At 40.9% G+C, this 23610-nt stretch overlaps 1 protein-coding gene and 1 long non-coding RNA gene across 3 annotated transcripts in view; one reads left to right on the top strand and one right to left on the bottom strand.

Annotated features, from left to right (window-relative positions):
• The window catches only part of tspan11 (tetraspanin 11), an 89401-nt gene that overhangs the window by 40210 nt on the left and 25581 nt on the right, over positions 1 to 23610 (bottom strand). Inside the window, exon 9 of one of the 2 annotated variants that reach the window (XM_038738298.1) lies at positions 23209 to 23391. The exons of the other annotated variant lie outside the window; for it this stretch is intronic. Coding sequence (XP_038594226.1) covers positions 23374 to 23391 — 18 coding nt within the window. The 3' untranslated portion in view covers positions 23209 to 23373. Of the gene's footprint in view, positions 1 to 23208; positions 23392 to 23610 lie in introns of those variants that run through there. 2 annotated transcript variants of the gene reach the window in all.
• Positions 4947 to 8492, top strand: LOC119917885. The gene is made up of 3 exons (XR_005447357.1): positions 4947 to 5319; positions 6485 to 6569; positions 8019 to 8492. It is a non-coding gene; the product is annotated as an uncharacterized LOC119917885 (long non-coding RNA).

The following is a 23610-nucleotide window of genomic DNA, read 5'->3' as shown; positions in this document are numbered from 1 at the left end:
CATTCCCATTTTGAGCCCACTTCTCTTCCAACTATTGATAAAATGTGAAGTTAACAGCCTAATAGGTCATGGTTGGCCTTACATTGCAGAGGAGCGCCATGCCTTCACTGAGGTTCATACACTGCTTTTAGTGTTGCCATAGTCCTGCATAAAGAACTAGTCAAACATACATACAATTGGTGCCATATTTTGCTTGTCATGTGCATGGCCTATTTCCCCATTACGTCACTCACAAAGAGTGTAGTTAACTATTGGCAGGTACTCCAAAATCTGGTTGGATTTAATGAAATGTGACTGCCCATTTTAAACAGGCCTCATATGTTAAACTGCGCTCCCTCCTAACCCCACAAGGCTATGAATATCCATATAAATATGTCACATTTGTCTAAATCCACAGATTTGACAGCCCACAGTACAAGCAATCGTTTAAGGCTGACAGACACCATGGTCCACTGAAAAAAAACATAAATAAAGAAAATAAAATAGCAGCTCCATTTTACAATTTCATCTTCCTTCCATTTTGGCTATACTGAAATCTCCATGCTTCCCGCAGGCTGATGAATTTCCGTAGGGTTTTTCAGCATCAGCTTAAAAGGGGAATTGCATCCAGATGTGGCCTGAGCTAGGCTGCACGGTCAGTCAGGGCTGGAGACACAGAATAGGTGAATGGGAGAAAGGGGACAAGGAGGAACCACGTGGTTTTTGGCACACTCCAACATTCACTGAATAAACATGACCCCGTTTTGACCCTTACTAGCCAGCGCTGCCCTCAGGGGGCTCCTGCAGGTCCATTAAACCTGTTCAGATACCTCAGGGCCAACCTGCCCTGTTCCAAACTCAATCAGTGTCCCACAGGAGATCTGTTATATTGCTGTGTGGCTACAACACAGCCACTACACCACAACAAGGGCCTCTACAGCTACAGAGTGAACCCATATACCTCCACAAAAGACTAAAGAAAAATAATTCAAGCACAAAATTGAACTTTGATTGTTTTCTTCCTAACAATATCCAGCACACACACAATGGAGGAGTGGAGTCAGTCCCAGAGGATAACATGCATAGCTTTCTAAAAGGTTATTTTTCATCAATGTATTGTAGAGCCATGGCTAAAATCAGCCTCTCCTTCTCGGTAATGGATTCCTGTGGCTGCACTTGGCCATCATGCTCAAGTTGGCGGGTTGCATCATGAAAACACTGGGAGGAATCAAACTTGTGTGTTGAGCTGACGTCCCCTCATTCCCTCATGTGTAAAACAAAACAGATACATGGCATTGATGCAGAGCAGCCCTATCGCAAATTAGCCAATAAGTGCATTCTCTAATACCACCCATGGTCGTTACACATGTTTTCTGGTTTTTTTGATGACTAATGGCACATTTTTCAGTCCTACCTCATCCGTCACCCCTGAATCACCCCTTCTGCAGGAGGGTGGTCAAACAAGGATGCACCGATTTTGTTTTCAAGCTAAGAACAAACAGAAAAAGCTTTCACTATCTTGGGCAGTTAAAACAAGGTGCATTTTGCCCCAGGACACAAGGAGTAAAACTTAAAAATAAATCTGACTGAAAGACAGAGCAGGGAAATTAATTAGCACAATTAAAAACATCGTCTCAGTGTTGCTTTCACGCCATTATGTGACAGTATATAGTACTGTCACCTCAGCAGCTCTTCCTCACATTTTAAGTCCGTAACCTACTTTTTGTTTCACAGCTAGCGGTGACTCTGCAGGCATTATCAGCTCCTTTTAACACCAACACTCGCAGCACTGGAATCAGCACTGCAGGCACTTATTTTCACATGCTGAAGTGTAATTACTGAACGCTTGCAACTCATTGGCGTTCTCCTGGTGCCATAGTGACTGTAATTATCTATTCATGCATCGCATTCCTAGGAAAAGTGTATCGATTCCAGCTGTGATGGGGGGGCTCGCCATTGCTCAGAGGGATGAAGAACCAGCAGAAGAAGATAAAGTGTTTTTTTATATTTGGTTAACAGAATCATCACTAACCATTAAACTCATAAAAGAGATTTTTTAATTGCATTTGGGAGAGGTTTCGAATCTATTTTATATTTGTGATCATTTTTGAGTGAGATACAAAACAAGCCTTACTCACAAATAGAGATGAATTTAATGCTTTTGTGTCTATATTTGTTACTTTATTTACTTTTAGAAGTTTTCAAAAGGCCAAAGCAGGTCAGAGAAGAAAAAGAAGTCAAACAAAATGTGTTTTTAAATTCTGTTTTCTCTAAACATGTTTTAAACATTCTTAATAATATGCGATCTCGTGTATTTTATTGAAAGGTGGAGTTTGACTTACTGTTGTAATAGCAAAATCGTATTGTTTTAGATTGTTTTTTCGGGAATTGTTGTGCCTTTATTAGACAGTTACAGCTGCGGAGAGGGAAAGGCAGGAGAGAGAGGGGTTGGAATTGAACCCAGGCTGCAGTAAGGACTTAGCCTTACTGGTACATGCTCTACCAGGTGAGCTGTAAGGGCGCGGCACAAAATCCATTTGTATATGTAATGAATAATTGCACACACATTGATTTTAAATTATTTATTAAAATAACTGACTATACATTATACATTCTTGGGTTACTGTTTGAAACTTTGCAGATGGTAATATAGAGGAAGCAGAAAGGGACTGGCTTGGGGAGAGGACAAAGGCTTGTGTAATTCTATTCATTGCACTGTATTAATGGATCATTTATAGAAATCTGTATGTATGTAAATTTCTATAATCTGCATTCTGTTTGTCTTTTGGTGTGGTTTAATGTAAATGTTTATTACATTCTATGGTCTTGGTCCCACCTAAGTGACATCTTCCAAAATCAGCAGGAAAACTCTAAAAATGCAGCAAGTTTCTGCAGCTTTGTTTTTGTTAGGATTTCTAGGTAATAATGGATGTCGGAATATAAGCTCTGTTCATATTTGCCAGTTTAAATATAGCAACATCCTGAACATGTTAAAGATCACCTTTTTATGTAGCATAAATTAATCACCTTGTCAAAATATTTGTGCTTGGAATTACATTAAACACAACCTGGCAGGAGGAAACCATTTAAAGGTTTGGCTAAGTGATGTTGTTGTATGGAAGAAAGTGTTTTTCCCATGGCTCATCACTGACTGTGATTGGTTAATCACACGAGGGGCATGAAATCAACCATTGGACATATCTGCTTCCACATACCAGATTTCACCAAGCGGGTAAGCCATTCCACTATAATTTGGATGCTTGTCAAGGCTTAAAATTGAAAACCCCAAGAATTCAGAGTGCTTACCCTAGACTCTTGACTAATCAGACTGGAAACTTGGAGTACAATGACTGGTTTTCTCACAGGTTCTAGAGCAGCAATGAACCCCCCAAAGTGAGTTTTATTCGTTCACAAGCAGCCCTTTGCTGCAAAAATCAAGGCATCTGCCAAGAAGTATTCCAGTCGCTGGCTTTCTGATTTTTCCTACCCCACTTTCTGAGCTGAAAATGAAGCCTTTTTGCTCATTGTGGATGTGTTGCAAGTTTATACCGACCATTATGTGACAGCTTAACTATGTAGAGAGAGTTATAAAAAAGAAATGGCTGGCTTTTCAAGAGCAGCTCTACCCCACAAATTCAAATATCCACAAAAATGTTATGAGGATATTGGGTAAGCGGATATCACAATAGCCTAGAAATATCTGTCAGACTATAAATAAGAGCATGTTATCATCTCTACCATTGCATCTAACCGATACGCTTCTGAAGGCAAACAATTGTACATTGTAATCAGACCTGCCGGAACTTAAAGACTCATTTTATTGTTTTGTTTTATGTATTTTAGGGGATAAATGTTTACTTAAGCCAGAAAAAAAAAGAACCATCAGGCTGACAGATTATTTGTGAAAACAAACACTCTTCAAATTATTATCTAATAAACATTCATCATATCCACAAAAATGCTGGAACCAAACAGACAGCAAAAAGTGTAAATAAATAGTGGTTAAACTTTTAATTATTAGACGTTACTGAAATCAGCATCAACTAAATATACATTAATTGTAGATCAAACAAAGCTTGAGTACATGTTAACCAAGTATAACATAAGCTAGGCCTACTATATATTAAACTTCTGCTTCAAAATTAGATCCAATCCTTTTTCACATCTTAAATTATATTCTAATCTACATAAATAAGTAGAATTTATTTCTACTGAGATATCATTACATTTTGGTATTGGTATTCTTATGGAGGAAAAGTTCTACATTTTTCTTGACATCTACCCAGGTGAAAAAGAAGTGCTCTTAAAGGCACTGAAAATATACTTGAAATTCACATAGTATGCTTATAGTACATTCGTACTTCTAAAAACAACAAGATATATTCTCCTGAGCTTTAACATATTTCTCAAAAGTATACTTTGAATAAATTGGTAATAATATATATATATATATATATATACTTAAACTTAATAAATATGCTTAAATAAAAGTATATTTTTTACAAAATTTTAGTGTATTTATTAAAAATATATTTATTTAACTCTTAGTAAATACTATTTAGGTGTACTTTGTGGAAGTACATTGTTAAACAATTACACTTTTAGTGGGTTAAAAATATATTTATGCCAAACATGCTTCATTGTGTGCTACTGCAAAATATTGTAATTATTTATGTAATTGCCACATGTTTCAGACTGATTTCCAGAAGTATGATTTTATTTAACATTAAAATATACTTTTCAAAAGCATATTATTTCTTTTTTTTTTCATTTCTTTCTTTTAATTTTTTTTAATCAGGTAAATATGTAGTTGAGATCAGAGACCTCTTTCATAAGGGTAACCTGGCCTAGAAGGAAGCAGCACATGTTGTTAACTTAACAAACAACCACATATAGAAATAAGCATAATTTAAATCATAATGCAGTTATACTTGTTTCTGTTTGTAAACAGTAAACACACGTGTACACAGGGGCGAAGTGCGCCCCCGCCCAGCACACTAGCGCAGTGGATTCAATTTCACCAATCAGAATCAAGGTTTTCACATCGACGACCCAATCACAAAGCGTTAAAGTCCGCTTCACGAAAGTTAACGTGTGAACTGTCGTTGAGAGGGAAGCTATTTCTGGCAAGAAATCATTTTGTTTCTCAGGTTTCCTTTGTTTTACTTTACCGACTCAGACGTGGAAGGTGGACACCACAAACATAATAAGAAAAGAACACAGAATATCCGGTCAGCTCCCTGCAGAAGTTAAATGTGAAAAGAGCTAAAGAGGCGTGACTGGCAAGTACAAGCAGGAGAGGACAGACGCAGATACTGCCGGCAAAAATCGTTTTTCAGGGTAAGTTTATTATTGTTAGCAAGACAACACAATTGTGTCAGTTAACTAAAGTTGAGCTCACTCTGGGTTTGGAAATATTTTACTTGGTGGATAGCTCTGGTGTGCATTAGCTAATGCTAGCACGTGGATTAATATATTTGTTAGCTAACGTTAGTTAGCATTTTAATAGCTTCATAATCGAGACAGCAACTTTCGTCTGCCTTAAACAGTGTTGGGAGTAACGTGTTACAAAAGAAACGCAATTAACGTTACAGTAATGTGTTGACTTTTGCTGTATGGCAGTTTTTAATGTTAGTAAAATTTCGGGAACAATCAACAATCTCAGTAACTTGTTGCTGGAATTTTATGCATGAGATTTCAAAAAGGCAGGCCTGTGCATGTGTGTGTATGAGCCCTCAATTCTGCTTTTGCACTGTTCAAATGACCGGTGAGGTCTTTATCAGAGTAACGTTAATAAATGCAACTAATGTGTTGCTGTCTGTGTGCTAAAGAATAGGTTCACATTTTCATAGTCTACCTTAATACTCACATGCCCATGTTTACAGGAAGTCACTGTAATCATCATTCCTGCCCATGTAGTCTGTAAAGACATCACCACAGTTGTCATTTTTGTATAAATTCATTCTAAAGTTTAGCTGAAGCTACTATGAATCATCAGCTAAGCATCTGTGTTAGACTATTCAAAAGTGGATATCTTCTACACTGTTTTTTTGAGATTTCACTTCACTGCAACCATGGAGGGGTAATCATTACAGTGACCAATAAAGTAAAGTGTACACGGGTATGTGAGAATTGTTTTAAGACGCGCTTGAAATAATATTTTTGTGTACTGCAATGCCTGACCACACAGTATAATAGCTTGTGATGTAATGTAAAATACTTCTCAACTTTATGTACATTGTACGGTCATAGATCCTGTATTAAACTTTTAAAAGTTGTACCTACCCTTTGCCAACTTTAACCAACTTAATGCTAAACCAGCTGGAATTTCCTGCCTTAGCTCAAATAAAAAAAATTAAATAAAGAATAATAATAAAGATTTGCTATAAGAATAGAATGACAGTGTTTATAATGAAATGCAAATGAATAAATAAATTAGGTGGAAGTACTGGCCTAACTGAATATTTATTATATCTCATTTGCAACTGCACTTCTTTTCTTTTAGAGCTTCCTGGGATCGTTGCCTCACTCAGAGGCCACGAAAATCTCAAAGGACCAGCTGGACCCTCACAAGCTCAATGTGCTCATAGGTATGTCTGGCTCCTGCGCACGATCACTGTTCTTGCTCTCAATACGTGTCAACAGGGTCAGACTAAATAAACAAATATTCTTGTGGAAAAATAATTTAATTTAAAATATTGTTATACATTAAGTAATTGGCTACTTTTGTACTTCACAAATTGACAGCTGTGTTAATGTGAAATGACATGCAGACAGAATAGTTGTTAAGCAAGTCTGTATGTTTGTTATTTGTTGTACCTGTTTAATAACATTTTATCATATACAGCTACTTGGCTGAATGCACAGTAGTGTTTATGTAATGTTTTTGATTATGTTGTAATGGAAGAACTGTGCATTTACTGGGACAGGTCCCTTGTGGAAAACCATTTCACCTCAGTGTTTCCCACACATAGGCTTTACTTGGGCGGGCCACCCAGGTAGATTAACAGCCGCCCGAGCAAATTTGGCGACCTATTTTAATTGCAGTGCTGAACAGCGCATATTCATTCACGCACTCGGTCGCTCCCTCTCTCTCTCCTGCATGCACACAACCCGTCTGTGAATTGAATGGTTGGTATCATGAACACCACTGAACACTTTAAAAAAGTTATTAGCGAGCATGTAAGGAGCCTAGCCAATAAGGATAGCTATGTTAACTTTAGAATGGGCCTACAGCTGTCGAAGATAGCACGCTATTCATAACTGGTAGTCAGTAGGTGCGTTCGAGATGACTACGGCTGACTTTCGCCGATTTGCTAGGCTAGTCTAATTTGAGATGCAGACGACTGTGTGGGCGGGGTATAAAAACAGCGCCGTCAAACTCGGCGCCTGCCACCGCCTTGCTCCCGCGAGGTAATGTTATGTCATAGTGATGTGACATCATGGTGATGTTTTGCAGCGCCGGGTGTTGTGATGAATTCTGCCTGCCTGCCGAGAATTAGATGCACCTCGCATGTGGTAACGCCCTTTTATGCTGAGAAAAGAGGTGGACGCATATCTCGGCAGGTAAATTAGCCTGCATCATCTGTTCTGCCAAATTATGCATCCACCTGTATAGGACCTTTTTAGAGACTTTGCTGTGCTCATTGATCAATTGCGGTTATCACCACATATTTATTGCTCAATCTCAAGTAATGCTGCTTCTACTAACTGTAAATAATAATAAACTGCTAATAAAATATCAACAGCTCTAAACTACTCTAAATGTTCATGAAATATTTCGAATCATTTACCCCACAAAGAAAATTATAGCGTTTAAAAGCAGTATTTGGAAGTGCATGCAATTCTCGGCAGGCAAGCAAAATTCTGCGGGAAACACTGCACCTGAACCTAAAAAGTTAGCATCAGAACAGTTAGACATGACGTCATATTATGTTTCAGCAACTTTAAACAAAATAAAAAATCTGACAATGGTTATTAATTAATTGGAGGTAATATTGCTTTGATATAGACAAAATATTTCCTTTTCCCTTCCACAGATGCTGTGTGATAAAGCAGTTTCCAAATCCCATAGTGTCTGCAGTCACAGAAAATGCAACGAGTCCTACTCAAAGATACCGACCTTCCACTCCAAGGATAAGGATTGTGACATTTTTCAGTTTCAGTTTGGTTCCACCATTTGTACTGTAAGCTTGTGATGGAGTACCTTCACTACAGTTGAGTAAGCGCTTGGACTGCCACACCAACGAGCCTAGTTCTTTGGCCTTGCTGTCAAAGTTGCATGTTTGGTACCCTGTAGAACTGTGTTTGAATCTGGGTAGGGTGACTGCTCTCGCCTTTGGCCACATATGGTGTCAGAAGTGGGATGGCTTCACGTGAGGTCATCTGAGCCGTGCCCAGAGTCCGAACCGTATAAGAGACCCCCATGGGTAACATTAATGATGGGATGTGTATAGTGTACTTTTCAGTAATACTGATCATATGTCATCATTTTAATGATTTTATTTTTATTTGAAGGTATTTTGGTCAAGATGTGATACATGCTGCTGTACCTTTTAATGTACAGGAATTTATTTTTGTAATGTACACAAAATTAAAGTTTTTTGGTTGTCTATATGTATGTGGTTTTTATTATTATGCTAAAGGGGCATTTTGCAAGATATTTTCAATGCATTAATAATGAATTATTCTCATACTGAATGGTTTCATAAAGCAGCTTCCCAAGATCTTAATAATGGCTCTTGGAGTATACTAGTAATAAATTACTAATGTGCTGAAATGTTATTAAAATTTGTTCAGGGAACACATTTAAAATATATTTAAACTGTTCTTCAAGTATACCCACAAAAGGGTATTTAAAGTTAAATTTAAAAAAGTATATTTAAATTACAGTAAAGGTACTTAAAATAGGTCCATTTTAACACAACTAAGTATATTAAAATATATTGCAATTATCTTAAAGTTGACTTTAAGTATTTCCAAAATAACACACATTTAATATACACTTAGTATAGTACAATTAAAATATGATAAGTGCATCCAAAAAAAGTGCTACTTTAGTATATTTCTTTTTCACTTGGGTAAGAATTCATGTGAATGAGCATTCTTGCGAAACTGAAAAGAGAGGTCCAGTGGGCCACAGGACACTGCACATTCTTTCCAATGACAAAAAATGGAAATAATAAAGATATGCCACTATCCACTTTTGGAGGAGATGAGAGTAATCCTATTTACACAGGATCGGTGCATTGTCATATAGTTACTGGTTATTGAAGACTACTTGGTTGGATTGTTGACATTTCTAGTTCAAGCTGAGTGCAGTACTGCCCTGCACAGTTTAAATTCTGGGTTGGAGTTGATAAGGTGCCCTTTAAAGAGTCCACATGTGTTTCTAAAAGGGTGAGTAGTCCACAGACAAAACCCAGCATCAAAGATTACACCTGAAATAATAAACAGGATCTGCTCAAGTGATTGATGCATGAACTCAGGCCGAGTTCTCAGTTGATTCCTGCTTCTCTGTTTCTGCTATTTGAGCAGGAGATTTTCATGGCATCCAGCTGCACTGAGCCTGCTCGACATGCTGTGTCTTTTCATAAAGCACAAAGCATGAAAATAAGCACAGAGTACATTTTAAAATGTGTCTTCATCTTCGTGGAGGTTGAAACACGAAGCCCATTATTGAGCTCCGCTAACTAACACTGATCCCTTGCCCCGTCAGCCAAAACCACTAATTGGGCTACCACAGACACTCTTGCCAGCTTCCCCAAAACTAGCGACAAGCTGAACCCCTGAGAGTAATTCTGCTAAACAAGGACAACAGCCAACAATGTGTAGTTGCTGTCAGAGGTCATTGAAATTATCTCTCTACAAATTACTTTGTGGGCTCATGGTAATGTGAGGCCGATTGCAGAGGGGGTGGGAGCAGCAAAATTCAAGTCTCACGGATAATGTGGAGTTGGTTCGAGCCCAGGAAAGCATCACTGGAGTTCAGATGATCTCTCTGCGATCCTAACCGCTGACATAGAGGAAAGACGCATCACTGCAAAACACCGGATACACAGCCACAGCTCCCATATCAGATTCCTTACATAGTTTGTGTTATTGAAACATGGCCAGATGGAAACGATACAGCTGGTCCTTTGTCATGTTGTGATTTAGGATGGATTTACACAGAATTTTTGATTTATTTTCAGGCTGTGAACATGCAGCCAGCAGTGACATTAACATTTAATAGTCCTCCTACTGACAGTATTTTGTCCTTGCTGGTTAATCAAACTGACACAGTAAAAACTTTCTAAATCCAATGCCTTAGGCCTAACAAGTATTAATATAGAAATCTACACTATGTGACGTGCTCACTGACATGTCAGCACCTGTGTCATCAGCAAGTCAGCAGGTGTTTCCTCCCGTCTGTTCCCCACAAAACAAGACCAGCACTATTCTCCCACCAAAGACACTGACCTACAGTGAAAGTTCAACCATCCTCCGCCATTAAGGCAGTTAAGGTCATACAAGTAGGGCACAAGTGGCAAAGTAATCACTATAAAGTAAGAACGGAAGGTGGGGGGGGGGGGGCAAGAAGAGCTGGTTTCTCCTCAGACAAACAGGGTCATTAGCACTTTCACAGGGAGTCCCACCAAGGGGTCGCGACTTTGGGAGTTTGATCTCAGTGAGAGTGTCTGAAGCCATGAAATGTGGGGGCAAACCCAAACCATGGGGAAGGGCACAAATGGTAGAGCGATCACAGGGCTGCAAGCGGAGCTCCACTTTAAAAGGGGTCAGATGGCTTTTTCATCTTGGCTAAAGGCGCTCAGCAAAAGTGACGTGATGCACAAAGGACAGGCACTGTGTTGATTGACACACACTGGAGGACTGGGGGTTAATACTGTTCTGCATACGTCCATACAGCCTAAACAAAAGGACAACAAAGCAGAAATAACAAGGGAAAGCAGTGCAGCCGGACAGGTTTCAGAGTTCTCCCCGAGACAGGAGGATGAGAAATTGGAGACTTTAAGTGATGGATGCTAAACTGTCAGTTCTAATAGGCAGCAAAGGCGGTAGCACTGTACTGCTACTTCAGGAGTGCAGGAGAGAACAGTCCAATGATCAACACAAGGGAGCCAATTAAAAACCAGACTTTGGCAGCCAACTGCATTACACCGGCCCTCATGTGACGCTGGAAACACATCAGAATCCGTAGAGAGGGCTTTTTATTTTACTTTTATTTTCTGCAAAAACCTACCCAGCATTTTCACTCTTCACACTACAGGCTATTATTGATCTGTGGTCTCCTGTTAAATCACTGAGCCTCCACTTTAATTATTTCTAACTGACTGGGCTGCAGGAGAGTCTGGTTTCACCCCTTGTTATGGTGAAAAAGGGATGAGTGCTGACATCATTCCCTCCTCTGATAAGACGGAGAGCCAAATGACAAGGTCACCGAGGTGGAGGAGGTGAGGCTGCACTCTATTCTAAAGATAACATGTTTCAGGGAAGGTTTCTTTATACTGTTGCCTGAAGAGATCAAACACAGGGTCTGTTTTTTTCCACTCAACGATTGAATTTGTCTCAGTTCTCTGAGTTAGGTTGTTTTTCCTCTCACTAATTGGAGAGAAGACTCACAGGCGGATGCAGGAGATAGCTGGAACTGAGGAAGGTCACTGATATATGAAGTTCCTCTTCTTCTTTCAAATGCTTTGAAATTGTTTCAGAAGCGGTGTGTTTTGTTTAAAAATAAATCCTATGAGATAGTAAGGTGTTATTGAACTGGGATAAATCTGCCAGGTGACCATTCGTAAGTAGCAAACGTGTTGGCAAAAGGGATGTGTTCTAAATCCAGTCGAGTTATTTCTGTATGGGAACTTCGACACTGAAAGAGTAAATGCTAGAAGTAACTAATTATATGTTGAGCAATCAATTCTCAGTCAATCACAGCAAAGTAACAGCAAACAAATGGCTACAGAGCAAAGGGAGTTAAAACAGAATAAAAGAAATACAATTCAAATAATTCCTGCACCTTCATTAATTTATGAAAGGGTGCCACACATGGAAAACACATGACAGATAATCCAAAACACATGGATGGGACCCCACAAGAAAGTGCTTGTTGAACCCAGACAAAAATGTTGTCTACAAAGCTCCTGTATCCTCAGCCCGAAATAGACCTGAATAAACCTGAACACTGTGTGAACAAAATCTAAAAGTGACTCCGAGTGTACCAGGGCCAAATTTTAATGTCTCTGCATCCTAGAAACATTAGCAGACTTGGTGACAGAGATAGTGAGTGCAGAGTGTCAAAGATGTTTGAGTGGGCCCATCCGACCCTGCATCGTAACCGCCAGGCAGGGTGAGGCCGTCTGGAAATAGCGCCTCCCAACAAGCCTTTGGTGTCTCCTCCTTTTACACTCATATGACCGACGGTTCCACCTGACTGACATTCACAGAGTGTTAATACACACTCAGTGAAAACAAATAAAAGCTGAGTGAGCTGTTGAGCAGATCATGGGCTTAGGGTCTTGTGGTTTTTACCGTAAGGTGCCACAGTCAGTCATACTTGTCTTCTAGCATAGGTGATTCCCTGCGTTTCGGCAGACAGGGAAAGCAGTCGGTTAATCTATCATCATCCATACCCCATGGACCCCCGCCATGCTGTAATATCTGTCGAGCATCATGTCTCCCAAAAAAGGGGGTCACTGCTACAAAACCCAGTGATATGGGAGAAAAGGGTCAATGTTCAAAAGGTCAAAAGGCCGCTGTCAATCGACACATCTGTCAGGAAATATTTTCTTTCTTTACATCTTCATCTGGTATTTGGAGTTACAGGGGTCTCTGGTACAGTGGAAATACAAACAGCTCACATGCAGCTCCTTGGACTCCGAACAAAGATTTAACCGGTTGCAACATCATCAAAGAGGCTCTCAATCACCAGTCATACAGATCAAAAATTTGGAGAGGTTGATGTTTAGTAAACACGCATGCAAATATGTCCAGCAGACCCTTTTAATTGCTGACCACACTGGACTGAAATGTTGGCCGAGTCTGAAATGAATTCCAACCAACTAAATCCTACATTCCAGCTAAATCGAAAACAGTTTTGCAGCCTTCTGGTTGGTGGTGCTGTGGTCAAAATTTTAGGACACGGTTTGAATCATGTGTAATAAGTCTGGTTAGAATTTTACAATTACGGTCTGTAGGTGGCGGGAAACATCCCAATGCGCAATATTTTTGGATTGGTCTGAGACAGTTTGCAGACAGAGTCATTTTTCCAGTTGGGGGAATGTCAGGCTGCCTGGGTGAATTCCTTTCCCCTAGCTTGGGGGACGACCCTTGCCCTCTGCCCCACAAATCTTCAGGTCCGTCACTCTTGGGAGCCCCAAAATGGCCATCCGTGGGCGTCATGGCCCGTTGGAAAAGACAAAAGGGGGGCCCTCGTTTTCTCAGTCGCACTCTTGTGTGATTATTTAAACAGTAACCTGTTGCACCACCAATGGGACACCTGTTAGTCATGCCCCTTGCTGTTTGTATTTGAAACAGGCCACCACAAAGAATTACGGAGTTAATACATTTCAGATTTCACAAGGGCCAAATAACACCTTAATTTCTTGAAAAACATGTATTCGTCACGTATTTTTCCAAAACCAACTCACTTTCTGCAGCAAGGCAATTATAAATGTTAACAGTCTAAGCTGCCAACATCTATTTGCTTTCTTCCCCTTGTTACCTTTTGATATGTCTAATGTCTCCATCAAATACATGGAAGTAGGGTTGCATTTAATGATTATTTTCATTATCAATTTATCTGTCAGTTCTATTCCCGATTAATTGCTTTGCTGCCAGTGAAAGAGGGAAACCCATGGTGACATCTTCTTGATTTGATGAACCAATTTACTAACATATTTATTTTACAATATAAAACAGAGAAACGAAACAAAGGCCCGCTTTTGAGAAGCTAAAACCAACCTCTCAGTTATTAAAAATTGTTTTGAGTGTTTTGTTTTTCAATTTTCAATCTATCCATTAAGCGCTATATGGAAGTGATCCGAGACAAAGCAGTGCACCATCTCAGCTGTTCTCCCTTATTTTACTGATGGTGCACAGTCATGAGGGGACTTAATAAATCATGCGAGAAACAATAAAAAATATCAACAAATACCAACAGAAAACAACCCGGGAGGAATGCATCTGACCGTGGTGCACTTCAGCTCAGAAATGAATTCTGCTTTGTTTTGTTATGTGTTGCCTCCACTCACTATTGCAGACACGTTCATTTATCAACCCCAGATTTTTTGCTTTTTGCCCGTACCTCTCACTCTCAATTTAACTCCTGCGATCCCGCTGACGCCCACTCATTCTATCACTGTGTCTCCTCCCTCTCTGTCCCTCACATGCTGCTGCAGTCAAGAGGATGAAATCACTCATCAGTGAGTGGAGCCTCCACTGTCACTGGCATCACACAGCTCCAGAGAAGGCCGTAATTAAACTCAAGCTCTGGTAATTACCCTACAGTGGCCCTAATTACCCCATTCTCAGGATGATTACAACCTACAGGGGGAGGGGACAAACTACAAAAAGCCCTCCCTGTCTGGTTGAAGGGGGGCAGGAATGATGGCAGCGGGGAAATTGTGGGGCTTTAATCCAGTATGATGTGCACAGGAAAAGAAGCTGTGTCCCCTGTCCCCTTGAGAACAGGTAGTGTTAAAATAAGCCACAGAGTAAGTAAAAAGAGGAGCGGGATGCAGCTTCAGAATAAAGGCTTTGTGCCTTCAACACAAAGATTATAACAGCAACAAGAGCAACAACAAGATCGAAAGATGTTCACACCGATGTACCTTACACCTTGAAACTTTGCCAAAAGGTTACAGTCTATCGCGTCCATCATGCAGTGTTCAGGAGTGTATCTTACACAGATCAGCGCATCTCCTCTCTGTCTCAGCATTTTTAGTACGAGTGGCTATGCTGCTCTAAGCATATCGCTCTCTTCCCTCTCTCCTTCACCCCCCCTGAGGACGGGATGACTGGGGGAGGGACCGATGCTCCGCTCCAACAGACACTGGTATGTCGATTCAGCACCTGGCCGCAGGGACACGGTAAAAGGGAAAGAATAAAGTGACATCTCGGCTAACAGAAGAATTTGTGGCATCCTTTGTGAAGGGGAGTCATTTCATCACTTACAGGGACCCTTGGGACCACCACAGACTGGCCCCCGTCCTTTGGTGGTACAATGCAGTAAGGTGAGCCATGGTGGGATACGTGCTACGCCACAGAGACAAATGAATCCAAATCTCTAGGTTATTAAGAATGAATCTGCCATTTATGATGTTTTTTGGATGCTTTTTCCTGTTTTACCATATGAAAAAACTGACAATACAGACAAATATACAGTATGCTTGCCTACTAATCTTGACCACCAATTCCCATCGACAATCAGATATTCAGATATTTGCCATATGAGCTGTTCAAGGTACCCTGTGGAGTGTTTGACCAGTATCAGCATGGACCAGGGTTTGTACTGTCAGACAAAGCTTGGGAAAATGCATCCCCCCACCTTCCCCTAATTTAATTGCTTAGTTTCGCTTAAATCCTGGATGCCTATGGGATCATGATTATGTTATATGATCCCATAGACACTCAACAATTGAGCCATGATAGCCGTTGCCATAACTTCAGACTACACCAAACACAAACAAAATGGTCTGTCCTAAGGCATGTTTTATTTCCTTACTTTGGGAAGGCGGAGAAAACTGTAAAAATCCCCCAAACAACTGTGTCTCTGAACTATCTTTAATCAGCCTAAATGCATGTGATTTAACAAATCACATACATTTAGGCTATTCTATGTGAGTTCCTTTTGATAACTAATGTAATAACTAATGTAATATTTTTCACTTCAATTGAGTCCCCTGAAATTGCTTGGAGCCCCACTAGGGAGGTCCACCTCCCACTCTGAAAACCTCTGGCATGGAGAAAGGATTCATGAGTGGGTCCTTTTTTTGTTTGTATCACATTGGCACATTCCTGTTAATGCTTTTGCATCAATTCCACTAATCTACAGGTGGCAGTAACGTGCCAAGAAACGTAACAATGTGCCAACAAATGCAGGGAAGAAGGAGACTACAAGCTAGTAAAAAAAAAAAATGCAGGTTTCAAACCTTTAAGAAAAAGCAGTTTCACAAATGCTTTAAAAGGGTGGAAATGCATTCAATGTGTTTGTTTGACCTCAAGGATACACGATGGGTTTTGGCAAGTAACACTCAATGTAAACACTGAATGTCAACAGAAACTATTTGTTTAAAAGAAAACTCAACAGGGAACCTTTAAGTAACTGTTAATGCAAACACTTCCTGTGATTGAAAAGCTTTCACAGGCAAACCACTGTAAGGCTTTTATTGTGAAGCAGCAATACCCGAAGAAAGAAAGACAGAGAAGGAGAATGACAGGCAAGAAAGGTTAGGTATTTAACATATTGTACTATTTACGTTATGTGCAAAAACTGTATGTGGCCATATCACAGGCTCTGACAAGAGTTGCTCACGAAATAGCAAATACACACTCAACACTCTGAACATGTCTTAACAATTACAACTGTTGTAAACAATATACACTAGTGTGCTGAACTCCTGCCTTATAATAAAACACTCATATCTAATACTAATATCACAAACTGCTGTCAACTTCAGTCCAGCGAAGAGTTTCATTTTGACCAGACCAATGTTAAAAATTGCAGAGGAAACACCAAACCGGATGCAAGAACACGTCCAACACCTTGTAGCCATTTCTAGCCTTAATGGGGATTTGTTTTGTCAAAGCGACAGAACGACATCATTAGCATGCATTTGGAATTATTTATAAGTATGCTGGAGGATCAGACTGGGACATCTGCTATGTGTTGAGTGAGTGAGGAGGGCCATTTGAGTGAGCGTGCTGAGGACCCTGATTGATGTCGCACACAGTGGAAAGTCCCGGCGGCCCCATTAGCAGCTACAGCCTGCATCACTGTCACACCCATCATCCATGACGGAGGACTGCTCTGATACCGCAGCTATCAGTAACTTGCCCCGTCTATGAAACGACACACAGGGACAAATGAATCGAATGCAGCACTTCCCAAATGAACACTGGCTGAAACCAGAGACATGCTGTGCTTTAATGCGGCCCCCAGCTCTTGTGAAATTGCTCCCATTTCCAGCGGCGCGCATTTGGCATTCATCAAAATCGATATCACCTTTCATTCTCATTGCTGCCTCTGTGGCTGGTTCTCAGTCATAACAATTCACTTGGGATTAATAAAAGAGGGATACTGTCGGATTACTTGAAAATATTTACATGACAACACAGTATGATATTATGTACGTGCTGCAGGCTCAGTGCTTTGTTTTGCTAGAATAGTCCAGATGCAAGATTTCATTACTTCCTTTTTCTCTTGGGTGAGTAATGATATTGGCCTTATTCACAGGTGCAACACGGATAAGATATGAATCACCACACAAGTGGTGCTTCAAAGGTCATTCTAACGTATGTGTCTGCTGCACAAGAGTACACTGCCCTAACTAGGAAAAAAGTTCTACAGATATAAGATATGTCAGTGTTGAACATTCCCAATCGGCAATTCCCGTAGCCTGTGGCATCTCTGAATTACCCACAAAGCCCTAAAGGACCATGCCATATGTCATACTACTACTCTTAAACTCAAATCAAATGTCTCTGGCTGTTTTAACATCTCTGTTTTTTACTACACAAGACAACACAGTAGAACAAAGGGCTTATTGTACTCAAGTAGTACGTCTCTTGCCCCCCAAACAATTAGCTTCATACATGACAACAACACTGATGTGATTGTAGAAAAATTATTTATCCTTTCAATCCAATTACCCTGATCCCTCCAGCCCTGCAAGGCTTCCAACTCACAACAGAGCTGTTTGTGGAAAGCTGAGTGGGGATTTAAGTTGACATAAATGTGATGAATATGTAACTCAACCAAGACAAACAAGCATGGATATTTAGAATTCCACAATAATTGAATTAAGACATAACAAGATGTATCTTGTGTTCTGGCAAGTTCCCTTACAGAAGCTCTAGTTATTGAGTATCAGCAGACCGGGCTACGTAACTGTGAGTGCATGTTGTGCAAACGCTTGTGTTTTGTCATGTACCTATAACTCATTGTACAAAGCCTTTTGTGTTGCGAATGTATATCCATACGTTCCTGATCTGTGTGGGGTTGGCTGTTTGTGACGTTACACAAATGTACGTGTGTATGTGACTGCGCATGCATGCATGTGTACATCAGAAGCTCACTATGTGAAACTTCATGAAATCTCTGGGAAAATTAAATCAGTGGGACTTACTTCAGACAACTTCAAAGAAAAAGAAGGAATGTTTATTATAGAGGGCCTGATGATAATCTGAACTCCGCAGGACTTCACTGGGGAATCACAAAAGGCCACTGAAGTCATGTCATTCATGCTCCTTGCATGTTTTGGATGGAATTGCATGTCCTGTCTCATGCTTGCTCTGGTTTGCCAGCACTCCTTTAAATGTAAAAAAAGGCTTTCTTATAAAACGAGACTATTGGTATATACATAAACTGGTTAATGCTTTCTGCATACCGTATATTTTAAAATGAACAGACAACGGGAATGTGTCCTAGTTTTTGTGCAGCAAAAATGAATGTACTGTACATTTTTATAAGAAGCAATGCTCCGGCAAACACAGCTGTGCAGGTTCATCACTACTTGCAGAAGACCCATCCTAAGTTCAGCCAAAGGCTGCACACTAAAAATACTAATTCCATTGTGAAGAACATGGCAACTTAAAGCCCACCTTCAACACTATTGCAAATCCACTCCATGCTTCTGACAGTCTCTCTCTCTCTCTCAGCCTCTGGCGGACAACAACGAGAAGGCAGCAACAGCAGTGTACAGCGGTGTTAGTAATGAGAATAGATAGCAGCCTGGCTACACCGTCTGAGCCCCATTGATCACATGAGGAGTGATGGAGCCCGGCACAGCGAGAGAGCTGTGTGCATGTTCTAATTCCTCTCAGATCCATTCTAATTTAGCTCCATATTGATAACTTCTCCCCTGGAACCCTTTGTGGCAATATGTTGTGCATGTTAGAGTGCAGAACAGAGTAAACACCCGTTTACAGCCACTGAGCAGTATTCATCATTCTGTGGACGGCAGATATAATTGGAGACATTTATGGATGCGTTTGTGTGTGTGTGTGTTTGTGTATGTCCAAGTGCAGTGATCACTTCTAACTGAAGGCTATGTCGATACATGTATTAATGGTCACTGTGGGCAAATAGCTGAGAGATGAATTATTTGATGAAGTTACTTTAACACTCGGCTGGCTCGGCATTTGTCGCCATCAATCAGCATTGATCACCAGCGTGTCACTGAATGTAGCTGAGGTGGCAAATGCATTGGATGGCTCGCTGTCGTCGTGACTTCATCTTGGGTGAGGACTTCATTTTACGCATAGATGTGGCCTCTTTCTCCGCCCTGCATACACACTTGAGTCCTCATTCTGTCTCTCAGCAGGTTTCTTTCTGAAGTGGCGGCAAAGGGTCACATTTGATCCAACGCCTTTACCCTGTACTATTTCCCCCTTCTGCTATCCTTTACTGCAGTCCATGCCTCATAAATGTCATCCCAGTCTGTCTAAGCATTAATCTCTGTGAGGCCGGGGCCCTGTGACTCTCCAAAACAAACCAGTCTTGTTGAACTGCTCCCCTGCTGAACAGTAGAAGCTTGGCAGAGCTAGAGGAAACAGAGAAGTATGGATTGGGAGGGAGGAAGGAGGGGTGTCTCTGTCCATTTTATTTTATTTTTTATGGATGCAGGGGAGTGCAGCAGCAGCAGCAACAGTGGGGTCTCCAGTGGGAAAAATATCAGCAGCATTATGGAGTGGGGTTGAGCCTGCCATCACTATCAATGAGAGGAAGAGGCCTGTCAGAGCACACAAAGGGGAAAGAAGACAATCCAAGACAAAGAATAACGGGAGGGATGGAGGGATGGAGGGATAGAGCGAGGGAAACAACACGCAAGGAACCAAGAGAAGGACAAAGAGAGGGATTTAAAAGCTTCCCAATTAGAAATAGATGTGCGCAGGAAAGAGCTAAAGAGAGCACTGATGAGAGACTTAGATAAACCAAGACAAAACATACTGGCAAATTGAAAGAGATAGAGAGTAGATAGCGAGCCAGAGAGAGGAAGACAAAGAGTGAAAGACAATGAAGAAGCAGGAGTGAGCAAAAAAAAGGCACAGGCCAGAGAGAAATTAATTAATGACTTTAGAGAATGAGGCAAAGAGAGGAACAATAGGGAAGAAATAGACAATAGGAGACCAAATTAGATGAAAGGGAGAAAAACGTCCTGTCACAATGGCACTTCAGAGCCCGCATGTGGCACCACTTGATAAGACGCGTCTTTGCCACCTCCATGCTGGCACCCAAGTCCCCCCCCCCCTTCTTTTTTCTTCCCCAACCATCTGTGCCACACAAACACACCAAGCTGTCCGTCAGCGGCTCTAGCTCACAACAACGACCAGTTTTGTGACATCAGCCCGGAGTCCGGCTTGCCACGATAACGAGGGGCCACCGGGATCTGTGACATCAACAGCCCACAAGCGAAAGGTGCCAAACAGTTAGCTCCCACAGAGGAGGATTTGAGTCATGTGAGCCGGGACTCCAACCACAGCAGCCTAATGGTTATTCTGGACGCAGGGCAGGGCAGGACGGGGAGAGAGAGAGAGAGAGAGAGAGAGAGAGAGAGAGAGAGAGAGAGAGAGAGATGACTGGGACTTGGAGAAGCTTCACGACTCTCAAGTTCCGCTCTCCTCCCTCTTTCCTCTCCCTCCATCTTTCCATCTAAAACGGATTCGAACAGCTGTGGGCATTTGAGTTCGGCTTACACACACACACACACACACACACACACACCACCCAGCAGGGTAGCACCCGCTGGCCAGGGATGACTGACATCTGACAAAGAGGAGATAGGCGTTGAACACAGTGTGGCAAACTTCGACACAAGGATGAATGACAAGTAGAAATCCGCTCCCCAAGAATAGAACCGTGTCCCCAATTGATGCCTCGAAGGAAATGTGTGAAATTATGGTAACAGGGTTTTGTTACAGTTATTCAGTTCAATAATGTCATCTAGGGCTGCAGCATATGATACTTTTTTTTTTCTTTACAAATTGATTTGTCAGGGATTTTTTTTGATAAATGAATTATTCACTTAGTCTATAAAATGGAAAAATTACTTTTTCCCCCCCAAGTAGCTTTTTTGTCCAACTAATAGTTACAAACAAATTGCAAATTTAAGAATGTGAAATCAGCAAATATTTAGCTTTAATTAAATTAGTCATTATTTTAACACTCACATAATCGGTTTAATCATGTCCAAATGAATTATTATACTTAGATATATTATTTATCATTTATTCTAAAGTGTGCCTTATCCATTTTAATAAATCACTGATTTTAAGTATTTTATTGTGAAGAAAAGTCTTGCAATAAACACTTAAGGGACAACCAGAAATACAGAAGTTACCATCCAAAGTGTTATTCTCTCTTCCTCTTTCCCACCCCAAGTTACAGCAGCTATAGGTTATAGAAGGCAAGACTTAATATTTCTACTCAATCAATCCTTTGCTGTATAAGCATTCATCTTGTAAGAGCATTGCCATATGTGAGAGTGTGTGCGTGTGAATGAAAAATGGATGGCAACAAATCAATTATCCAAAGTTAAGACCAAAAGGGGTGAAAAGTAATGGAAAAAGATGAAATATCTACATATCCTCAATTGGTCAGAGTAAAAAAAAAGGCTGCACCGTGTCTTTATCTCACACACCTATTACATGACCTATCACAATCTCAATATCCGGTGAAGTTCCTGCTCTGCCTGGTAGTATATAGGATATAGGCTATAACAGTTCTTCCACAGCCCGGGCAGGTATCCAAACAGCCTCCGCAGGCTTTTGATGAAGTGTCCTGTCATGATGTCAGCCTCCATTGGTCTCCAGTTCACCTGGGACCTCCCTCACTTTTAACAACTCTTGGCTGAGAGCAAAGTATGAAAAAAGGAAGATATAACTGGCCTCCTCATCCAAAGCCTTTGCCTCTGCTTCTCACTACATCCTTTCCTAACCTTGCGCTCATAGACAAATAATAACAATAAAAACTCTGGAAGATATGGACTAATCCTTATCTCACATCCCTCTTCTTTTCTTACTTCATCTCCTCCTCCTCTCCTCCTCCTCCTGCTTGCTGGCTGTCAGCAGGTTAAAAAATGGCTCGGCACTAGCGAGGGAGAAACAATTACTCATGGCGCAGGCTGTATAGACATTAGAAGCTCTGTACTCCTCTGCGATCTCAGGGCCATGTGTTTCTAATTAAACGGTGCACTGGAGGAATTATCAAAGCTTAGGATTGCATAATGAGCACTGGCAGAAATCTGCAGCAGGCTGTGACACTCTTTGTCTCAAGAGGCACACAGTGGTTATAATGAATTAAAATGGAAGCGTGTCAATACGTGGCTGGGAGAAGCAATCGTTTAAGGCTGTGAGAGGATCCCCAGGTTAGACGTGTTTGTAACATGATTACTCCCTTCATCATCAGTTTGTAATATTGCTAAAATCTGAACTCAGCAGTCAAATAGCTAGATTATGGGAGTCATTCAAGGGAGCTTTTGCTAGGCTGTTTCTATCCATAAAGACGATTCTGCCTTCAGATCTCATTTCTTTGCGTGATGATCACTAACACCTACCCTGTTTTTCTCCCTCGTCAGTGTTCTTCTATCATCACACAGCACCAGTTGGCCAGAGACGGACACGGTTGGTTTAGCTCGCCAAATGGAGGCATGTTTGTCCTTACGCAGGGAGACGCTTCTGTAATAGACGTCGGGTCAGCTTTTCTGAAACATCACACATGAGTCTGCACACGCATGTGAACACCACACAAAGCACATACACACACACACAAACACACTTAAATGCTGGTCTCCATGGTGATTGTTTTGGTGCCTATGTGAACTTGCCCCCTGCATCTGTTTCTGTTTGTTCCTTGTGTAAAAAAAAAAGACACCAAACACAATTACTTATTCATAACCACATGAGTATTTTCATTTTCTACAAAGCATTCTCCAAGCACCATAAATGAGCACAATAAATATCAAACAAACACAGGGAGCAAACACCCCCTCCTCTCTTTTGAGGCACACAATGTTTTGTTAAAGCCTGTTCTTGTTTTATTGAGGATTGCTGAGGACACGATTCACATGCTCGCCATTGATGCACACCATCAGCACAGCCATCAGCACACAGTCCAAGTTGAAGGTTTACACTTCTCACAAGGAGGGAGGCCTGTCTGCTCAGCGCCCAAATGGCAATTTAAAGCACCGAGTCCATCTGGTGGATAAAAGGAGAATCACATGTAGGTTACATTATCTTCAGTGTCATTGTCCTTCAAGCTAATCCAGTTATTTTAATGTCAATGCCGACCCCAGCCAGCAATTGCAGTGTGTGTACTACTGAAGCAAATTGGATTCTCATGCGAAAACCCATGTAAATAGATAAGCCTGGAGGCACACACAAAAACGTACACAACCCACTATGAAAAGCAAGGAA

This window comes from Micropterus salmoides, unplaced genomic scaffold (genome assembly GCF_014851395.1).
Source record: "Micropterus salmoides isolate LMB-PRFRI ecotype aquatic unplaced genomic scaffold, ASM1485139v1 Ms_hic_scaffold_23, whole genome shotgun sequence".
Taxonomy (NCBI): Eukaryota; Metazoa; Chordata; class Actinopteri; order Centrarchiformes; family Centrarchidae; genus Micropterus; species Micropterus salmoides.
The sequence above is the reverse complement of the archived record's forward strand: the minus strand, read 5'-3'. Positions and strand labels throughout refer to the sequence as shown.